This window comes from Gracilinanus agilis, chromosome 2 (genome assembly GCF_016433145.1).
Source record: "Gracilinanus agilis isolate LMUSP501 chromosome 2, AgileGrace, whole genome shotgun sequence".
Taxonomy (NCBI): domain Eukaryota; kingdom Metazoa; phylum Chordata; class Mammalia; order Didelphimorphia; family Didelphidae; genus Gracilinanus; species Gracilinanus agilis.
The window spans coordinates 381,890,414-381,913,739 of NC_058131.1; the positions used below are offsets into that span (position 1 = coordinate 381,890,414).

A 23,326-nucleotide genomic window follows, 5' to 3' on the forward strand; every position below is an offset into this window, starting at 1 on the left:
ATTATTTTACTGATAGAGTCCTGAAAAAGTACATTTTTTTTAGGAATGGACATTTTTGTTATTTGGACACAGCTCAATATTGAACAATTAATATCTCTCCACCTCTATCAGTTATTACTTCTATGGAAAATTTTAGATTTGCACTCATATAACTTCTGTGTTTGTTTCAGTAGGTACATTATCACATATATTATATTTAATGGTTATTTCGAATGGAATTTTCTTTCTTTAGAAAAGTTGATGATTTGTGTACATTGAATTGATATCTTGCTATTCAAAGTTATTGTTTCAGTTGAATATTGTAGACTAAGTAAACTAAATGGTGGTGATTATAGACATCCTTATTTTAACTGTAATCTTACTGGAAAAATTTCTAGTTTTCCTTCATTACATATAATGTTAGCTCCTTATTTTAAATAGATGCTTTCTACCATATTAGAGTAAATCACTTATTCCTACATTTTAAAACAAATAGGTATTTTTGTCAAAAATTTTTCTGAATTTATTGATATATTGATATGATATTCATTTCTGTTTATTTAGTTTATTTAGTTTTTGACTTTCTGATATTGAATCAACCTTGTATTCCTTGTATAGATCTAATGTAATATATGATCTTTTAAATAGATTTCTGTAGCCTATTTGCTAATATTTTATTTAGAATTTTTGAAAGTTTTGATATTCATGAGAATATTTTTCTATAGTTCTGTTTCTATGCTTTGTCTTTCCCTTGTTTTGAAAACAGTTTATAAGATATTAAAATTAATTATTTTTTAATGTTTCACAGAACTAATTTATTCTGAGTCTTCCCTCTTGCCTTTTGGAGATCCTTTATGGATTGTTCAATTTATTTTTCTGAATTTAGGTTCTTTAAAATATCCATTTCTTCTATTAGTTTGGGTATTTTCTATTTGTATAAATATTCATCCATTTTTTTATTTTTTGGCATATAATTGAGTAAAATAGTTTCTAATAATGTTATTTTTGATTACTTCTTTTTCATTTTTGATATGAATGATTTGGCTTTCTTCTTAAATGAGATAAGCTCATAATTTATCCTTTTTATTAATTAAAAAATCATCCTCTAGTTTATTTATCAGTTTAGTGGCTCTTTTGATTTTATTTTGATTAACCTCTTCTTTGATTTCTGAATTTTCATTTTTGGGCTTTCTGGTTTTTTATTTGCTACTTTTCTATTTTTTAGTTGCACACTAAATACATTGAATTATTCTTTCTGCTTCTGTTTATTTTATTTTACTAAAAATAAACTCTTTCCTTCTGTCTTAGAATAATAGGAATTATCAGTCCTAAGGTACACGAGCATAAGGACTAGATAATTGTTATTAAGTGACTTGCCCAGGGTCACTCAGCAAAGAAGTATCTGAGGGCAAATTTGAACCTAGGTCCTCCCAACTCCAGTCGTGGCTCTCTATCCACTGAGTCACTTAGCTGCACCTCTGCCTTTGTTTATGAAAGTATTTAGTTTCCCTCCAAAGGACTGTTTTGACTATATCCAAAAAGTTTTGGTCTATTGCCTTGTTATAATCTTTGATGGAATTATCTATTTTTCTATGTGTTCTTTGACTCACCAAATCTTAATGATTAAATTACTTAGTGTCTATTTATATTTTTATCTTTTCTTTAAAGGTCATTTATTAATTATAATTTATTATGGTCAGAAAAGGATATATTTAATATTTCCTTGTTTATGAAATTATATGTATTTTTTGTCCTTACTATGTAGCCTTTTTTTTAAAGTACCATTAAGAGTAGAGAGGCATATTTTTCTCTTCTATCACCATTCAGTAACTCCTAGAGAACTGTCATTATCTAACCACTCTAAAGTATTTAAGTCTTTAGTTTGTTTATCTTTTTTTTGTTAGATTTGTCTAGGTCTCAACGGTGATGCATTGAGGTCCTCAACCATTATAGTTTTATGATTTGTTCATGTAATTAAAGTTTCTTTTAAATAATTAAGTATACTATTTAGTGAATATGTATATTATTTCTGTATATTGATATTATTTCATCCTTTAGAGTTTCTTTAACAATAATTTAGTTTCTCTATCTCTTTTAGTTATATATATTTTTCTGTCTGACATCATGACTGCTATCCCTGCATTTTAAAAGGTTCATCTTTAGTCTAATGTATTTTTAGCTCTGCATGAATCTCTGTTTAGGTATGTTTCTTCAAAATAAAATATTGTTATATTTTGCTTTCTAATCCATTCAGTAATATTTATTCATTTTCTTGGATGAATTCATCTCATTCACTTTCCTGGTTAGGGCTATTAGTTGCATATTTCCCTGCATCATACATAACCATTTAAACTTTTGTCTCTCTTTGCCTCTATCCCACACCTTTACAAGGAAAAAAAGAAGATTGTGAAGGAGAAGTGTTCTGATAGCACCAATTAAATTGATCTGTACCTATTCTACTGTCCTTCCTATCCAACCCAAGCCATCCACCCCTCTCATTAACTCTTCTTGTTTTCTTGAGGGGTTAGTCTCTGTCTCTCTCTCTGTCTCTCTCTCTCTCTGTCTCTCTCTGTCTCTCTGTCTCTCTGTCTCTCTCTCTCTCTCTCTCTCTCTCTCTCTCTCTCTCTTTATTGGGTGGCTCGAACTAAATTATTTCTGGCTAATGTTTGATGTCTTCTACTCTATGTCTAGGCTGAGTTCCTGAGTCAGGGTCAAGGTCTGCCTACTTCATTTAAAATCTTGGAGAGGGTTATCATGCCCTCTTTGGTCTGGATCTTGCTTTCTTGGATTCTTGTCTTTGCCTTTCACCTCTCTTGCTGAGTCTGGATCTAAGTCCTTGAAAGTTTCATTGTCCTTGGCCAGAATTCTCTGGTTGGCTGTCCTTGTTTGGGGCCTTGCTAGAGTCAGATTTCCCTAATTGTAGTGTTATCTTCTAGCATGATCATCTTTACTTATTCTAGCCTTCCTGGTGGGACCTCTTTTTCAGAAGTTCTTCTGGCTACTATTTTGTTTAACCTGGGCTAGGTAAAGGAGTTTACTAGAATTTTTCTTTGGATTATTTTTATCTTTTAAAAAATCTGCTCTGCTTTTTTAGGTCACTGCTGGAGTATTTGTGGGAGAGCTCAACTTGTCTGTGTCCTCTCATACTGCCATCTTAACTGGAATTTTGGTATCACTTTCTAAAAGTGTCTACTATGATCTTAGGACTGTGATCTCTGTACAATTTGGAAAACATGGCAGAAGAGCATTTAAAAATCCCAGTCCTCAAGGACTATACATCCTCCCTGGTACTTCCCTGATACTCCTAAACCAACTAGAGAACATTTTATGATTGTGTCTAATTGAGTTCCAAGTTGAAGTTGTGTTAATCTATGGCTGTAAAACACTAACTTGTTATTTCACCTCCATATTCAGTGTTTGTCACTGTAGGAGTTCTCTCAAATAAAAAAATAGATCTTTTTTCCTATTCTTCTTAAGTCTATGCACCTCAAAATATTATTTTTATCCATTAAACTTTAAAGTTTCTTTAATATATCAATTATTGCCTTTCTTTTTATTATTTCTAATAATATTACAATGGAAATATTATTAGATAGGGTGATATCTAATAATAGGCATTTTTAGATAAAGTTATATCTAATGATGGAGGAAGAGATAAGTAAATCTACTTTTTCTTTCCTCCCTATTGTAGAAACAGTTCTGCCAAGATAACTTTGATATGTCCCTTTGCTTGCAAATCTTGAATTTTCTTGAATGGACCAGACAAGTGTTTTACATACATATCCCTGTCATGTTGGTTCTGCCTTACAAAGTCTGCATGAATTGAATGATTTCATTATTTTCATATTTAGCATATGTGAGCATTTGCATCCAGCATTCTCATAGGCTCTCAACAAACAAAGCCAACTGCACAGGTGTGATTCCTACCCTCTAGGACTTCACAATATAAACCAGAAAAAATATTTATATAACATTCCAATGGCAGAAAAGATGTAGTGGCAGGGAAAGAATAGAAGATTTCAAGTCAGGGGAGTTGATTTTGAATCCTGGCCTGTTGCTTTCTAGCTAGAGGAGAAATAGAACCTCTTTTGTTCTCAGTTTTCTACTCAGTAAAATTGAAACTTTAGACTAGATGATGTCTTAGGTTCCATCTAGCTTGAAAACCTATGTTCCTATACAACGGCAACTGAATACCTATCTCACATGGCCTTAGGATAGGTGTCTTTTAAGAAAGGGAGATCAAAAATAGGTGAAGAACTAGGTGGAGATGATTGCAAAGAAACCATAGGAGCTGTATTTCTAAATTTTGGGAGAATAAGTATGGTCAGAAGCTATTTTATCTGTTCTAATGAGACTTGTGAATAAAATAATTTGGGGAAATGATGAAGAACTTGATTGCAGAAGCAAGTGTCTTGGTCAGATCCATATCTAGACACCTAGTGAGGTGGGATATCAGTGCTCACAGATGACAAATTTGCAACTAGAATTCACTCTAGTCCATCTGAGGAAAATCCCTGCCCCCTCTCATTACCTTGCAAATAAAAACAAGATGATGAACACAATTCCTTCTCTCCCCACCGCCCCCTTCCGCCCAGTTAAATATTCTTACTGCTATTAGTTGCAGAATGTCAGGGAATTCATTACCGAATAAAACATTATTTGGATTCCACATTTAAATACTTGATCTGTTAGCATTTCTGGGTTCTTTCTTGTTTGTGTATTGATTTATTCAAGCAAACAGTGGTGAGCCTTCTGGAAGGGAGCAGTGGCATGCATGAAACCCTGGTACATGGGGAATGACTGACAGGGTCGCAGTTTGTTTTACTTATATACAGTGGTGACACTGGGTTATGTGCTTTTCCACTGTGACTCAGGAGTTGGCATTTGCATTCTATTTCGTGCTGGGTGTACAGGCACCGGAAACCATTATTTCCATAGCGAGTTATGGCAAGCGGAAATAACCTCTCCCTAATTATTATAATAAGGCTCCCTGAGCATTATTGGAGAGCAAAGAGGACGAAAACGTCCACTGCCACAAAATTTTGCCCTGTCAGCAGAAGCTCCATGTCTAAAAGGTTTTTTGAAATTTAATCCAGATTGGGTGGGACTTTTGTGTGCCTTTGTGTATTTGGTTATAAACTGTTGTCATAACTCAGAGTCTACAAAACCTCACTTTAAAGAAATGGCCCAACCCGAATGAAATGATTTAGTCTCTATTTTTATGAAGCAATAATATTTTTGAACAGTCAGCGGAATGCCTCCTAAGTTGCCTGGGAGCCTAAAGGGCTTAGAAAGTTCGTCCATGGAGATAAATAAGCTGTCAATTCATGATGAAGAAAATCAAACTCATGGTGTTGTTCTTGGCCAAGGAGTCTGTAAAAGTATGAGAGACTTTTTTTTTGTGGAGTTGTAGAACACTCCATGTGTTAGCAGTTAGCTCTCTAATACCACATTGTGCCTGGGATAGTCTTTCAAAAATATAAGCAGAAACATCAAAATAAGGGGGGGGAAAATTAACCCATTCAGGTACCTTGAAATATCAAATCAGGCCGTCTTTCTTTAAAGAACTCAAGAATAAGAGAGGCAAAGATCCATAGAGACCCATTATTTTTTTCTGTTTCATATATATATATATATTTCTCCACCTTGAATATGTTTGCAGACCTCAGTTTGAAGATATTTAAGCTGAAATATAGGGGCTTGGGGGTGGGTGAGGGGGAGAGAGGAGTGCATAAAAGGGAACAATGGAGAAAAGTGTGAGGTTTAAAGGAAATTTATGTCAGAAATCAGTAATTTTATTTAGTTCTTTACTTTAATAAAAACAGATATTTCCTTTGCCTTCTTGTCTCAAATCATACACTTTTATGCATGATTTTCTTCCTGGGGCTTTTATAGCAAAACATCAAATTCAATAGTTCTCTTTCTCCATGTTCTGTGGTAGTATGGAAGAGCTTACTTACTTGTTGCTGTTTTTCGGATATCTGTGGCTTGTTTGGTGATGAGAATAGGACACTGAAGTTGAGAGAAATCTTTTTCTTAGTCAGTGGACAAAGCTTTATTAAGCATTTACTATGTGCCAGGCATTGTGCTAAGATACAAATAAAATCAAAGGTAAACCCCCTGATCTCAAGGAGTTCAACTTCTAATGGGAAGATACCACACAAATAACTACCTACAATATATAGTCAGATTAAGTGGAAGGGAGTTTTGGAGGGGAGGCACCAGCAATGGGGAGAACCAGGACATGCTGCCTATAAAAGGAAGGATTTGAGTTGAATTTTTAAGAAAGCTGGGGAAGCTAGGAGACAGTTAAAGAGGAAGAATAAATAGTACAGACATGGGGCAGCCAGTGAAAAGGCTCAGAGCCAGGAAATAGAGGTCCTTGAGCATGTGGTAGAAGAGCAAATAGACCATGGGCCAATGTAGTGGCATCATGGTATACATGATGAGGAATAAAGTTGAAGAAGCCTGGAAAGAGGAAAAATTCAGGCTGTTCAGGGCTTTGAAGGTTAAACAAAGGATGTTGTATTTACTCCTTGAAGTAATAGGGTTCCAGGAGTTTTACTGAGAGCATGATTTGATTTGAGCTTTAGAAAGATCATTGACATGAGTAGAGGATAGCTTGGGAAAAGAATTTTGAGTCCGGGGAACCGACCAGAAAGCTTTTGCAGTTGGCAGGGCAAGAAGGGCTTATACAAGGGTGGTGGTTGTGGGAATGGAGGGAAGAATTACAATCGATGTTGTAAAAGTCAAAAGGACATGATTAGGTCTCTGCTTGGATATGAGGGACCATTAGCGGAGTTGAAAATGTTGCTGAGGTTATAAACCTGGCAGATTGGGAAGGTGCCAGTGCCCTTGACAGTTTTTGGTATGAGCTTGGGATTTCATCAGTAGGTGGATCTTGTGGAAACTCCTTTCCCAGATTCAGATCTTTAATTCCTCTATAAATAATAGCTATAGAGATTTGACTGGGGGTGGGGAAGGTGGGGGATGATGCAGTGAGAAGTCAAATGACTTGCCCAGGGCCACACAGCCAGTATATGTCAGGGACAGGATTTAAACTCAGGTCTTTCTGACACCAAAGCCAGCCCTCTGACTGCAACTCATAAAATATAAAACATGAAGAGAAAAAAATTGTATATTACTTTGATTGTGCTTTTATTAGCAAGATAAAAAAGGAGGAACAAAATCTCCAGGAACTGAAAGTTTCCAAAACACATATCGGCACACCCTTCAGCTGTTGACTTGCTGATGACCTGTCTCAAACTCATCTAAAATCTTGTTTGGCTGCTGCCCATCCGTGCCCTGATTATGCCCCATGGTAGAACTCATTTTACATTTCTCAGTCTCATCAGAGAGAGAACTATCTATCACCTTACAAAGCAGAGCTTTCTCTTTGAAATTTTCCATGAGTTAAAACAATGGCTAAACACTAAAAAGTCATGGAGCAATATTATAGTTTTTTCTTGAAATTAAAATGATTTAGTTCATGGCCAGAAGATTTTCAAAGCAATATCCACTGGAAAACGGAACTGAGTCTCATTTGTATTTAAGTTGAAATCAACAAATAAATACATCTACTTCATAAAGTATAAGATAGATGAAATTCACCAAATGTTACAGAATGCAGACAGTTCTCATTTACCATAAGTGGACTATTTGGTGCTGTTGCCACTACCCTGGCCAGGGTGGAGTTGGGATGGGTTTGGAATTCCTGTTGCCTGTATGCAAGCAGGAGAGTTGAATTTTCTGTGTTGTGAATTTACAGAAAGCGAGAACTATATAGTATTAAAGTCTGTGTATATAGTATGATAGAAAAATGAGTTCTTGTTCTTAATGAATTGTGTGACCTTGGATGAGTAATTCACCTTTTGGAGCCTCAGTTTTTCCTTATGAAAAATAAATGGGTTTTGACTATATACTTCCTTGGACTCTCTGAGCTCTGACATTTTATGTTTCTTATAAACACAGGCAGTTCGATTTTTTATAAATCTATGCCTAAATTTCTATAAATAGTGGCAGTGTATGGAGTGCTGGGCATGGAGCTGGGAATATTACTGCCTCCATACTTTGTACTACCTGAGCCTATACTTAAGTGCCTTAGTTTTCTCTTCTATAAAATGGGTATTATAATAGCATCTCACTCCCACGGTTGTTGTAAAGATAAAATAAAATGTATGTGAAGCACTTTGCAAAGTTTATTAAGTGCTATATACATTCTAGCTATTAGTTGAATAGTAACTATACACATTTTTGTATGAATTAGTTGACCTTTTATAGAGAATAAAAACTTATTGTGAAATTGGAACTCTTTAGATTCAGTTTCAACAATTTAGGGACTTTAAATGAAATTGGAATATAATTTAAAATACTGATTATTTTGTAGCTTAATTGATTATGTTTACAAACACTGGGGTTTTGTAGTAATTATACTTTCTTCCAGTGCAGCTGCTATCGGAGGTGGCATATTTAAATATAAGTAAAGATACTGAATGCTATTACCATCAGTATTTAAATTAATATGAACTTATATCTCAAAAAAAAAAACACTTACAGCGGTCAAGTGAAACTTTTGATTAGAAAAAGCAGAGAAGCTCATCATCATTGTTTTTTCCCCTTGTTTGAAGTAGTCTCTTGATGAATTTCAATTGTTGGTCAATGAAAGGTGTGCAAAATGTATGATACCACCCATTGACTAATAAGTAATATTCTTGCTGATTCTTTTTATATAATGGTATATTTGTTTAGTCCTATGACTGAGTTTTATGTCTTTTATTTGATCAACGTTATGAGTCTATATTTTAGATATTCTATAAGGAATAGCTAGAAATAAAAGTTTATTTAATCTAGAACAATTAAAACAATTTTAAATCTTACCTTCTCTTTTATAATTGATACTAAGTATTGGTTCCAAAGCAGAAGAGTGGTAAGGGCTAGGCAACTGAGGTTAAATGACTTGCCCGGGGTCACACAACTAGGAAGTATCTGAGGTGAGATTTGAACTCAGGACCTCTTGCCTGCAAGCCTAGCTCTCTGTCCGACTAAATCATCTAGCTGCCCCAATCTAGGCCAGTTTTTATAGACACACACATACACACATGTAAATGCTTTCTATCCTGATCCATAAAAAGGAGATAGCTAGCTTTAGCTTCAGCTTGGGTAATACAGAGTTGTATTTTTCTCTAAGTCCATTTTAGATTTAAAAAATCACTTAGGATCTTTACACACAGTTATGTTAAAAAAAAACAAAACAAAACCTGCTATCCTTGTTACCATTCTCTTCTCTCCTGCTTTCCACTGGGTTTGGTAGACCCCGTTTTCGTCTTTCCCATGTGTTCATTCATATTTTAAAAATTAAATTTGAGTGAAGGAAAATTATAAATATCTGGTCTGTTTTTATGAAAAGTAAGTGTACTAGGGATCAAATATAAGCTGTGTCTTGGGACAGAACTTGGCCAAAAGCTGTGTGTGAATGTGTGTGTGTGTGTGTGTGTGTGTGTGTATGCGCATGGGTGTGTGTGTGTGTATGTGTGTTCATCTATCCATGATTCATTCTGAGGGCTGTTTTAGCCTTCATAAAATATTCATGCTAGTTGTGCATGGGTCTATAATTGCCATCTCAGGCCCTGAATTATTTATAGGTTGTACTGTTCACATAGTCTCATTTACTGATAGAGAAGATAACACCATACAAGAGGATCCCAAACACTCTAATGCCTGTTACTTTGCATTAAGTAGTGGAATTATATTACTGTAGGTGTAAAATGCTGGCCCTTTTTTCTCCTCTCCCTTTAATATATCATTTTTGTATTTATAATATGCTAATTGTCAGGATGCTGTTAAGCCTCATAATTCCTGCCGAGTTTTGCAGAAATCAAGATGTGGCTGAAATGACTTAGCTCTTCATCCCAGAATGATTGTTCTAAAAAACTGTCTTTATACCCAGCATAATTTATTGAAATGATGCATGACTCTACATGCATACCTGAGACCCTTTGTTTTGTACTATTGATCAGTTGGCGTGTCTCACTGTTAACCAACACACACTTAGACTTCTAAGGCAGTTATTTACCAAGAACGTTTTCAAGTTCCTTGTACCCAATTAAATGCCGCATCTCAATTCATGTGGGCGAAATGACCTCACCTTTTCATTGTGTCCCACTCATTCATTTTTACCCCTTCCCTTCCCCATTTTCATGACCTGTGTAATTATTCTGTCCATACTATATAGACTATGCCTTAGGCAGGAGGCACAGGGCACATACATTTTTAACTTCTTCTTTCTTTTCTTTCTTTTTTTTTTTTTTTTTGGTTTGTTTGTTTATGGAGTTACATCATTAGTTTCAGAAGTGCTCATTAATATGAGTCAGTGTCAAAAGATTAATCAGTCATGGAATTTACTTTTCAGCTCTGGGTTTTTTTTTCTTTTTTGAGATCACCAGGTTCATAGCAAATCATAACATAAGTGCTGATGCGCTTTAATGCTCTAATGCCTTAGTGGCAACTCATACATTTTATGCTGGGGTGGGTGGGAACTTCCACCCCTGTACAAACATGCTCATGGATCCTCCCCTCCTCCTCCATGTTCCCCCATCTTACCAGCCTTCCAGCCTTCTCCTTAACCTCATAATCTTTCCTCTCCTCCCAATACCCTGCAGAGGGTCTCTATTTCCAATGTATTTATCTGCTACTTCTGTTCTAATGGTGAACAGTTGGGCAGATAGATAGATACAGGAGGAGGAGGAGAGAAGCAGGGTTGAGAAAGAAAGTGAAGAAAGAAGATAAGAAAGGCCTAAGATGGGATAGGCAGAGAATAAGTAGACTATTCCAGGTATTATTTGTGGGGCTGAAAGGAGCACAGGGTATTAGGGACATCAGTCATTTTTTTGCTTTGGCAGAAAGATAAGGTCCTAGGTCAGTGGTTCCCAAACATTTTTGGCCTACCACCACCCCCTTTCCAGAAAAAATATTGCTTAGCACCCCCTGGAAATTATTAAACTATTTATCGAACTCAGAATAGAATTTAATACAAAAAAAGTGTGGCCATCACCAACTCCCTGGATCACTGCAGCACCCACCAGGGGGGCAGTGGCACCCACTTTGGGAATCACTGTCCTAGGTAGTTGAAGTTTTTAAATAACTGCCAACAACGATAACAATAATAATAACTCTGATAGCATCTGTTATGTACTAGGCATTAGTCTAAGTGCTTTCCAAATATTATCTCATTTGATCATTAAAACAACCTGAGAGGAAGGTGCTATTTTATTCTCATTTTACAATTGAGGAAACGGATGCAAAGGTGAAGTGATTTGTCCAAGGTTACATAGCTAGTCAGTATCTAAAGGTCGGATTTGAATCCAGGTCTTTCTGACTACAAGAAGTATTCTATTCACTGGGCCTCCTTGCAGGCTCTAAGTTAACCCTTTTATTGTTGAAAACGTTTCTAATAATAATAACAACAACTACAGTTATTACTTACAAGAACTACATAAATCACTAAAAATAACTACAAAACTTTTTCACCTTCATTCTTTCATTTCATCATCACAACAACACTAGTATGAACCTAGAACATAGATCTTAGGAATAAAATATAGGCATATAGATTTAGAGCTGAAAGGGAATTCAGACACCAATCTAGTCTAATTCCCTTATTTTACAGAGAAGGAACCTGAGGTCCAGAGAGAAAAATGACTTGTCCAAGGTGATACAGGTAATAAGTGACAGATTAAGTATTGGAATCCAAGGTCTCTGCATCCAGATTCAGTGTTTATCATCTCTATTTTGCACATGAGGAAACAGACTCAGGAATGAAGTGACTTATTCAAAGTCACACAGCTAGCAAGGGAAACAAGAAAATGAAAACATTTTAATTCTTTCTGCCTCTCTCAAATTAATTAGTCCAGTTTTTTTCTCAGTAAAGACAATATGGTGAGTATAATTGATCCATTCTTTGATGGTCAAATGGGACCCTAGGGCCCCAGGGTCAACATGTTAAGCATCAGTGATCATTATAGATTATTATAGATATTATAGATGTTTAATTCCAATCCAACCCCACAAATATTTATTAAGTGCCCATTATGTACAAGGCACTGTGTTCTGAGCTGGGAAAACAAAGAACATTTAGTAAGTACCTACAATATGTCTCATTAGGAATGCAAAGATTTTTTAAAATGACCCTTACATAGCTTATACTCAATTCAATAGGCATTTTTAAATGTCTACTCCATGTAGGGCACTTAATTAGGGAGGTAAAGATGAAAAAAAAAAGACAAACCCTTTAAGGAGTTTTAGTCAATTAAAGTCACTGTATTGAACAATGAATTGGCAAAGACATGAATGAAAGATTAGTAATTGACCTCAAGGAGCTTATATTCTACTAGAAGGTACATAATATGAAAAATGCATGCAACTATAGGGGATGTAATATCTAGAAAGACGAATGATGATTCACAATGTGTTGGCAACAAACTAGAAATGCTAACAATATTCTCAGAAAAATTTAAAGTGAAGTCAAATTCTTTACTTTGAGAGGATCAGGGAAGGCTTCATGGAGCTTTTGAGTTGATATTTGAAAGAGAAGAATTCTGAAAGCTGGGGATGTGGAAAGAGTGTGCTTCCTAAACAGTAGGGAGACATTGAAGGTTTTTAAACAGAGGAGTGACATGACCATCTTGTTCAAGCAAAGATTAGATGGGAGAGAGAGATTGAAGATAATGAGACCAATAAGGAAAAGAGAATGAGACATTAGGAAAAGGGAAGGAAAGAGAATAAGCATTTATATAGTATCTCCTGTGCATCAGGTACTACATTGAGTGATTTTTACAATTATCATCTCATTTGATACTCACAACTGTCCTGTGGGGTAGATGTTATTATCATTCCCATTTTACATTTGAGGAAATTGAGGCAAACAAAGATTTAAATGACTTGTCCAAAGTTACGCAGCTAGTAAGAATCTGAGGCCAGATTTGAACTTATCTTCTTGTCTCTAGGCTCAGCATTCTGTCCATTGTGCTACCAGCCAAATAGTAGTTCAGCTGAGAAGTGATAAGACCTGAGTTGAGCAAGCAAGGTGGAAAGAGAGGGTAAAAGAGGGAGAAGAGAGGAGACATGTAGCCTATGGAAGTAACCTCTAAAGGACTCGGCAATAGACTAAATGTTTCATGAGTAAAGTAAAGAAGATTCATGGCTGTATCAACAGAAACAGGCAAGTTGGGGAAGATGCGAGTTTCGTTCAAGACATGTAAAGTCAGAGGTACTGGTGGGATATCCAGTGGAAATATCCAAGGGAATAGAAAGGCAGAATATATAGATTTTTGAGTCATCTCTGTAGCAGTTCTTTGGCCATCACTTGGATGTTATTTTTCTAAAAACAAACAAAAAATACCTGCATTACCTTGCTTTGTTGTCTTGGCTATTTTCTCCTAAAATTAGAAAGCTGGGAGGAAAGTCCAGGTGGTTGATTCTTCTTACTTTGCTTAATTCTGTGTAGTTGAAACTTTAATGTGAACTCTAATGAATAGAAACAGCTAGATGATTTAGTGGATAGAACCTTGGACTTTGAGTCAGCAAGAATTGAATTGAAATCTTCTATCAGATAGTAGCTAAGTCACCCCAGACAATTCACTTAAGTGCTACTTGCCTCAGTTCCCCTATCTGTTAAATGGGAATAATAATAGCACCTTCCTTCTAGGGTTGTTGTGAAGATCAAATGAGATAATATTTGCAAAGCACTAGCAAATCTTAAAGTATTATAATTGTTATTATAAAAAAGTCCATTAAATATTCTAAACCAAAATGAAAATATAGGGATGATTCACAATAGAAGGATAATGTAGGATGGCCTGGATGCTCTAAGTTAGTTCTGCTATTTCTTTTTAGAAGGATAGAACGAGCATGTCACAATTGGGAGAAAATACTTAATGAGTATTCAGGATAGCTAAGTCTTCTTCTAAGGCACTAAAAGTTATGTGACATACAAGTCATTTAATTTCCATGGACCTCAGTACTCTCCTCTATAAAATGAAGTTATTGGATTAGGCCATTATTTACTTTCTTTCTCTTTTCTCAAAACCCTTCCCTTCTATCTTAGAATCGATTTTAAGTATCAGTTCCAAGACAAAAGAGTGTTCAGGGCTAGGTAATTGGAGTTAAATGACTTGCCCAGAGTCATACAGCCAGGAAGTGTCTGAGGCCCTTTGAAATTGGGGCTTGGCACTCTATCCACCGATCCACCTAGCTGCCCCGACTATCAGATTTCTAAAGTTCTATTCAGATTTAATATGCTAAAATTATTTATTCAATCACTTTTCTATACTGATGACACTCTGCTTACAGCCCATAGTCTGAATTATACCATCATAAATAAGACTGCGCTTCTTTCACTTTCACGGACACACGCATATAATACTGTAGAAGGCTGATTTCTAGGAAATTTTTTCTATGTTGGGATTTAAAAAGTATATTGTTATTATGTTACTGTAACTAACAACAGTATTTATGTTCATGTTAACATCTTGCTTCCCTGAGACTAAAAGTGTATCATAAGTATCATTTGATAGATAGTGTTATTATTCCCATTTTTCAAAAAAACTTGAATTATGAAACTGTAGTGGGAGAAGTCACTGTGACATGGGACTTGGCCTTCTAAATGCCTGATGTTTGGTTTATGTCTCTTAATCTGTTTTTGAGGCACCGTACCAGTCTACATGCCATGAACAAAAATTCCCCTGCTCTCCAAGTGTCTTTGGCAAAACCTCTTCCTTGGAATGGCATTTTTGCCAGAATGGAGTCAGAGCACAGGCAGGAATAGGACAAAAATATGGGAATTAAACATATTCTACTTGATTTAAAAGCAGGAGCCACTTTGTGATTGTGGGATAGCCTTTTTCCTAGTGGTCATAGTGTACTGGAAAAAAACCATGACCAGGATTCGGGAGACCTTGGGCCACAGTCCTAGTTCTGCCCCTATCTAGCTGCATAAGTTTTGGCAAATTTCATGACTTCTCCAAGCATCACCTTCCTCCCTGGTAAAAAGAGGGGGTCAAATCAGCTGATCTCCAAGAGTCTTTTCAGTTCTCACAATATAATAAATATAATAATATAAATTATTTGACTAGGTCTTTGTATGGTTGATTCAGTTTAATTCAACAAACATTTATTTAAGTACTTCCTTTGTGTCAAGTTCTAAGGACATGAAGAAAATGAATGCAACTTTTGTGCTTAACGGCCTTATATTTCCCTGGGTCTCTGTGTAAAAGGGACCTATATTCTTCTAGATTCCTGTCAACTTTTCCTTCCCAGATCTCTGAGTAAACACAAAGATAAAATTGATCACCACTTATGCTACCCTTAATTATAAATCATGATTTACTGAATTGGAGCCAACCGAGGACCTAGAGAATAGATTTTCCAACTTTATTCCTGCTAGTCCCTAAGCTGTTCTGTAAGTGTGAGAAAGAATCATTTCATTAATGAGACAGATTACATAGCACTGAGAGTGATCACAACAGGCCACATTCCCAGTGAAAATGGGACAATTAGGTGGAAGGGCAAAGTTTTGAAAATATAAGGGAAATGGTGAAATATGGGATTTGAAAAAAATCTATTGCAGGGCCATGGGCCAAAGCCAAAACAAATTTGAAAAAAAAAACCAAACCCTTTTTGAGAACTAAGAAAGTCTTGAGGAACTATGCCTTTGACTGAGTAACTTATTTGTTTCAAATGGTAAAACATCCAAAAAAGGGGGTGGCTACCCCCCCCCCCCCACCCAAACCCCTTTCTCTAGAATGGGCCCAATTGGAAAAGCATTTTCTCTAAAGGTCTTCAGATCCAATAGGCCCTTCAGGATAAGCAAGAGCATATTGTTATGCAGATTTTTCTTATTCCCCGGGGGATTTAATAGAATCTATGAAGGCCTCTCTCTCTGTAAGGAATTCAGCTTTTCTGCCATCTCCTCTGGAATTGATATCTTCATAGAGGGCAGAGAGCCGAAGCTGTCTTCCTTTAGCTGCATGGGATGCCACCCTTTTTAGTGTTCACACTGAAAAAACAAAAACCTAACGGGGCTTCCTCCTCCTTAATATCTTCTCCCCGACCCTTGCCAGTGCCATCACTACTAAGGGCTATCAGTCCAATCCCGACATCACTCCCATCTCTCTGAGTCCACCAACACCGAGGAAAGAGAAAGTTTAATGACTCACTTTGGGGGTAGTTAAGTTTTGAAGTTAAAGTACATTTCAGCTTTTTTCTCCTCTGGAGTCAAGTGGACATCGGCTCCCTTTCAGCAGCTGTTAACTGGGTTTCATAAACCATTGTTTTAATAACTGCTTACTTATTATTGTTTTCGACATCAAAAATGTTGACATCTTCTCCAGTTTTGGCTATGGCGGGCTCTTCTCCTTCACACTCCCTCTTTGCCAGATGGAAACCTCTTTTCCCCTTGACCATTGCACAGTATTTTCAGTTGTCTTTATTACCTCTAAAGTTGTGCAAACGGCAGGCTGCTAGGACACCAAGTCATCACTTAACTTTAATTGGTCAACTAGCCTTTCCCGTTGTGCTGTGCATGCGGGCACTCGGTGCGTGACCTTAGACTGCACTTTGAAACAGTTTTCTTCAGCACCAGACATTGCCCAATTATGGGGAGTACAGAGCTGCAATGCCTGGGCGCTGCCTCCCAATCGCCCTCAGACCCATTAGTTTAGATGTGTCGAGAGTGTTAGCACTTGAACAAGAAAACATTCACATACCCCAGGAAAACAAATTGGGAAATGCACTCTCTTCCTAGACAAAGTGCAGCCTGAGTAATTTCCTAATAAAAATGTAATGAAAACATATTTGTAACACTTGATATTTTATTCTCCTTTAAATGACCTAAAGTGTTGTGGGCTACATATGTGGGTGTGTATACATGTTCCATCTTAGCTCTTTAGCATCTCGGACGTGTGAATCTGGACAGTCCAAATTCCTGTCCACACTTAAATGTGAAAATCTTTATGAAGTGTCTAGATTTGTAATACTAGAAGTAGCTAGGTGGCTCAGTGGATAGAGTTGCTGGGTCTAGAGACAGGAAGACCTGAGTTCAAATGTGTCCGTAGACACTCACTAGTTGTGTGATTCTGGGAAGATCACTTCACCTCTGCCTGCCTTAATTTACCGGAGAAGGGAATGGCAAAACACTCGAGTATCTTTGCCAAGAAAAAACCCCAAATCAGGCACTAGTGTGCCGTGGTCCAGAGACAAAGAGTCAGATATGACTGAACAACAGCAACAACCATCTTGAAGCTAATTTTATTAATTAAATGGAGGAAATGAGATTATAAAATCAAATTTTAAAGGAGGCATTTCAGCTTTTTGTACCCTTTGCTGTGCAGAGGATACAAATTCTAATTTTGGAACATGTGTTTCAGGCACATCTCTTTGCTATGAAACAAGGCAAAGAATTTCCAGATTCTCATAAATCCAAAGGGTCAATTTCTTCTGGTAGATCAAAAGCTTAGTTTTTAGATCTGTGATGGTCAGAACATTGTAGTGATATTGGGAATCCACTGGATTTAATAGGTACAGTGGAGTTAGTGGCCAGAAGTTTTGCTCTTCAGATAAAAATTATATTAGTTGACCTGTAAGATCCTTTCTAATTCAGAGATACAATGATACTATGAATAAGCAAATATTCATAAATTAAAATCACATGGGTGAGGGCATCTATTTGGTGAAGGACAAATAAGATACTGATCATATGAGTGGTCCAAAACTTAATGCCAAAATTTAGGTTTTGAACTCATGACTTTACATTAAAGGATGACAGAAAACCAATACTAACAAAAAAGAAGGGTTGTGAGTTTACTATCTTGGAAAATCAAATATGGGTCAGGGGGTGGTAGGGATGTACCCAATTCAGGGCCTGTGAAGATTGCAGTCAGGGTTAGCCAGAAGAGTTCAGCCCTTGAGGCTGCTTTGTCTTTTGATATATTTTTATTTGTTTTGATAGAGTTTTATTTGTTCTGATTTTTAAGGAAACCTTTTGCCTGCCTTTTTGACCATTTTGTGCCTTTAGCCAGGTGTGATTTTATCAAAGGAGAGAGTACTTAATCTAATATATGGAGATCCAAATGTCCTTCATCAATCTCAAAATGCCACAGATACTTGTAAAATAACAAAGAAAGATACAGGTTTAAATAACTTTAAGAAAAAAAGAAATTTCCCAGAGGATGCAAGTCTGGAATAAAATGGAAATATTGAAAACTATTTACACCAAGATCATGGATGGCTTTTTTTTTTATTCTTTCTAATATGCACTGGTGGCTTGTAAGCAAATTTGAATTATTCATATCCACTTAAAAACAAACAAGGCCCTGTAGCACACAGATACTATCAATTTTACTTCAAAAAGTTAGTCCTTTAGTTTAGCTGCTGGTATCTAAAATTTTTTTATTATTATTAGACATTTATTAATATTCGTTTTTAACCTGTTTACATACTTTATGCCCCTACTTTCCCCTTCACCCCCCACTCTCCCCCTACCCATGGCCAATGCACATTTCCACTGGTTGTAACATGTGTCCTTGTTCAGGGTCTATTTCCCATTCATGTCCGCCTCAGCCCATGCATTCAAGCAATTGTTTATCTTATATGTTTCCTCTCCTGCAGTCCTTCCTCTGAATGTGGGTAGCATCTTTACTATAAATCCCTCAGAGCTGTCCTATGTCATTGCAGTGCTGCTGGTACAGAAGCCCATTACATTCGATTTTAACATAGTATATCAGTCTCTGTGTACAATGTTCTTCTGGCTCTGCTCCTTTCGCTCTGCATCACTTCCTGGAGGTCTCTCCAATTTGCATGGAATTCCTCCAGTTTATTATTCCTTTTAGCACAATAGTATTCCATCACCCGCATATACCACAATTTGTTCAGCCATTCCCCAATTGAAGGACATCCCCTCATTTTCCAGTTTTTTGCCACTACAAAAAGCGCAGCTATAAATATTTTCGACAAGTCTGTTTATCTATGATCTCTTTGGGGTACAAACCCAGCAATGGTATGGCTGGATCAAAGGGCAGGCAGTCTTTTATAGCCCTTTGGGCATAGTTCCAAATTGCCAGCCAGAATGGTTGGATCAGTTCACAACTCCACCAGCAATGCATTAATGTCCCGATTTTGCCACATCCCCTCCAACATTCATTACTCTCCCCTTCTTTCATTTTAGCCAATCTGCTAGGTGTGAGGTGATACCTCAGAGTTGTTTTGATTTGCATTTCTCTAATTATTAGAGATTTGGAACACTTTCTCATGTGATTATTGATACTTTTGATTTCTTTACCTGAAAATTGCCTATTCATGTCTCTTGCCCATTTATCAATTGGGGAATGGCTTGATTTTTTATACAATTGCTTTAACTCCTTGTATATTTGAGTGATTAGACTCCTGTCAGAGTTTTTTGTTATAAAGATTTTTTCCCAATTTGTTGTTTCCCTTCTGATTTTGACTACATTGTTTTTGTTTGTACAAAAGCTTTTTAGCTTAATATAATCAAAACCATTAAATTTACATTTTGTAATTTTCTCTAACTCTTGCTTAGTTTTAAAATCTTTCCTTTCCCAGAGATCTGACAAGTATACTATTCTGTGTTCACTTAACTTATTTATAGTTTCCCTCTTTATATTCAAGTCATTCACCCATTTGGTATCTAAAATTTTAACTCCTATTGAGTTCAAATCTGGCCTCTGACACTTACTAGCTGCGGGACTTAGGGAAAGTTACTTAACCGTGTTTGCCTCAGTTTCCTCATCCATAAAATGAGTTGGAGAAGGAAATTGCAAACCACTCCAGTATCTTTGCCAAGAAAACCCCAAAGGGGGCCATTAAGAGTCAGACATGACTGAAAAATGACTTAGCACATGGTGTTTTAAAGCTGAAAGGTATTTTAGATACCATCTAGTTTAACCCTGTAATTTAACAAATGAGGAAATTGAGTCCTGGAGAAAGGAAGTTTTTATCAATGTCTCATCACTGTTCTTAATAGCAGAATATCCTGTTATAACCTGATAAACCCAATGGCAATATCCCAGAAATTGCAGCAGGTTTCAAAATGAAATTGATTATGTTGGTGATTGTCATTGCACCCCATGATTAGACATTGACTTCTGTGAGAAAGAAAGTCCAAGGTCACAGGGTAGAGATCACAGAGCAATTTATAACAAATTATACAGCATATTTGTATTGTGTGTGTATATGTATGTACATGTACTTAGATGTATGTAATATGTGGCTATATATATGTATTACTGGAATCCCTGGTGTATAGTTTATAGTTTGGAAGGAAATCATCCTCCATCATTCGTCACTGCCTTGCTGCTCTAGACTGGGCCAGCACATCATTTGTTAACAGCGACAAAGCCGCACTCATAAACGCCGACATGTTACATTAATTTATAGGCACTGAGTGACTTATTAAAAGTGACGTGTGAAATATAACAGGGCCCTGTATGGATGATTAGGTTTCGGGCTTTGAATTGTTGACAAGGCAGGGGTAATGAATTGCGGGACACAAGCTCATGTGTTTCCCCCTCATTAGTCAGTATTAGCTGCATTAATAGTAATAATTGGATATATTCATCATTTAAAATGTTTTAATAAATGTTTGGACAGCACCTGATCGGGGCTGTCAAATATTAGGCTGGAAGGCTTGTGACAAGAGAAAAATTATGATATTCCTTAGGTAGAGATTTATGCTGCTCCGGAGGTGAAAGTCTTGCCTTGGCCCTTTCAGAAACTATGGGATGAGATGCTATGGAGAAGGGGATATAGCTCATGGCAACCTAGAAATTCAGCCATCCTCTGTTCTATATGAAACTGTTAGCAAGGAGAGGGGGAGGATACTTTCAAGGAGAATGGTTTACATTTGAGGTGCCACCGAAGACCTTGTGCTTCTAAGTGCTTAGGCCAGCTAGTAATAATAATGGTAATAACAATAATAACAATGATAATGACTGTGATAATAATACAGGATTATGTCTTTGTCACTAGAAATGACAAAAGGGTTATCTTTAAGGAGTACAATCTAAATAGTTAATGTAAGTTTTGCAAGGAAATGGGAGAAATTATGTGACAAACCATAGCAGGTTGTAAATATTTAGTGCCCACTGAATACCTGGAAAGATACAATTTGGTGGACAGACTTAAACACCAGAAGGGTAATATCTTTCGTAAACCAAAGGGTGAAAAATTCCCATGCTACAAAGACAGGACCCAAATATTACTCTTGAAAAGTAATCAAAGTCTACAGGAAAAACAACATCATCACACGTCAAGTCTTTGTCCATAATTACCTAAAAATAACAAGTGCTCATAAAAATTTAGGAATCATTTCAGCGGATACCATGAAACCAAATACCATTAATCTTCAAGTTTTATAGAAAGAAAAGGTTTCAAAATGTAGAGATGTGGGAGAGGAAATCGAAATCATGTAGGAAAGGGATGAGGCACCTATCATATTTGTCATCTCCTCATTGAGCCTAAAGAAGAGGTTGCATTTTAATATTTTATTCAACTACAGAAGTCAATTGACTATTTTACTTATGTGTACTGGTGTGCCAAACATTAAATATAAGAGAATAAAGGCTGAACCTTCTTTTATGAACTCTACTGAACAAGAATAACAACAACGAATATGATAGTAGCTGACATTTTATATAGCTCTCTGAGGTTTGCAAAGCGCCTTATAGAAACGATTCATTTGAGAAAGAGCAGGGTGAACAAAGACAAGTCTCATTGTGTGGGCCAGTTAGTCTTATCCCATTCCATTGCCACAGATTGCACTCTTAACCTTGGCCAGTGATCCTAGAAATATCGATCAGAACAGTGACTAGTAAAAAGAGTGCAGATGGATGAGCACACATTCATCACTATTATTAGATATATGATTCCAAGTGCATGGCCCTCTGATGTTTGGCCCTCTTCATGGGCTTGGGAAGACAGCACTATATAGAAGGAGGAAAGCAATGGCAATCTTTTAGGTGGCAGAGGAACCCGGAGCAGATTTCTCCCCTCACGGAACTGATAGCTAATACATTTGGCAGCTGGGTGGTACAGTGGATAGAATGCCAGACCTAGAGTCATCTTCCTGACTTCAAATCTGGCCTCAGACACTTACTGTGTGACTTACTAACTGTGTGACTCTGAGCAAGTCACTTAATCATATTCGCCTCAGTTTCTTTACCTTTCAAATGAGCCGGAGAAGGAAATGGCTAACAGCTTGAGTGTCTTTGCCAAGAAAACTCTAAAAAGGCATGAAGAGTGGAATTCAACTGAAAAAAAAAAAAGACTAAACAACAATAATAACACCTTTCCAGTAAGGTTGAGCCTCTCTTCTGCCAACCAGGAACCACACAGTTGAAACCTTCCATTAGCTAGCTGCTCCTTCATTGGTTTCTTCAGAAAGCTCCAAACAATGCTACTTTTCTGAGCCCCTGCTGTTTTTTCAATCTTCACTTGCGTCTGCCTTAGCCTACTGTCTTCTACACTTCTTCTATACACATCCACAGCCTCTTTACAGTCAGCAACTCATTTTTCACTTAAAATGGAGTGATTCATCAAAATTTCCCAAAGAAATTGATAATCCTTTAAAATAGTACCCCGTCCAAATTTTTATGTCATTCTGCATTTTTTAAAAAAGATACATGCTCTTTAGTCTTATCTACAAATAAGCTGAAGGTCCATCATTCCTTGCAACTCAAATGTCTCAAACATGGTTCTTTATCCCATCTTGAGTCCTTAAATTGTGTTTCTTCCCACTCATATTTCCCAGCTCTTAATAAATAAATGTCTCTGACTTCTTAAACTATCAAACTGTTTTCACGCAGATCAAATATCATTTGATATCTTTCACAAAGTGATTTCAATCAGTTAGCAGTCAAGAATCAAGAATTTAATAAGCATCTACCCTAGGCACTGTGCAATGGTTCCTTTCTTTCCCAAACTCTTTAAAGCCTACTAGAAAGCTGTGTCGTCATACACATATTTTAGTAGCTTTTTTAAACTAAAGTTTTTTTCCTGTTCTTTTCAGTCATCAAAATGTTCATCTGTATAAGAAGAAATGTCTTGCATCTTTAACATATGATTTATCCCTTTTCCATTTACAAAAATATGTTTTCTGACCCCTTTAGTGCTAACCTGCTCTACATATACCTAAAGAGACAGTATATTATAGTAGTATATATTCAGTATTATGAAATGCTCTGATGTGTCATTTTAACAGGGATAGGGACAGGGATGGGTTCTGTGATTTCATTAGCATAAGGAACTAAAAGGTGAAAAAATAATCATTACCAATACACAT

The 23,326-nt window shown here is 36.4% G+C and overlaps 1 protein-coding gene across 1 annotated transcript in view; it reads left to right on the forward strand.

Moving 5' to 3' along the window:
• EBF1 (EBF transcription factor 1) overlaps positions 1-23,326 on the forward strand; it is a 467,727-nt gene that overhangs the window by 254,099 nt on the left and 190,302 nt on the right. The window contains exon 11 of the mRNA XM_044659847.1: positions 3,993-4,002. Within this exon, the coding sequence (XP_044515782.1) occupies positions 3,993-4,002 (10 nt within the window). The remainder of the gene's footprint in view (positions 1-3,992; positions 4,003-23,326) is intronic.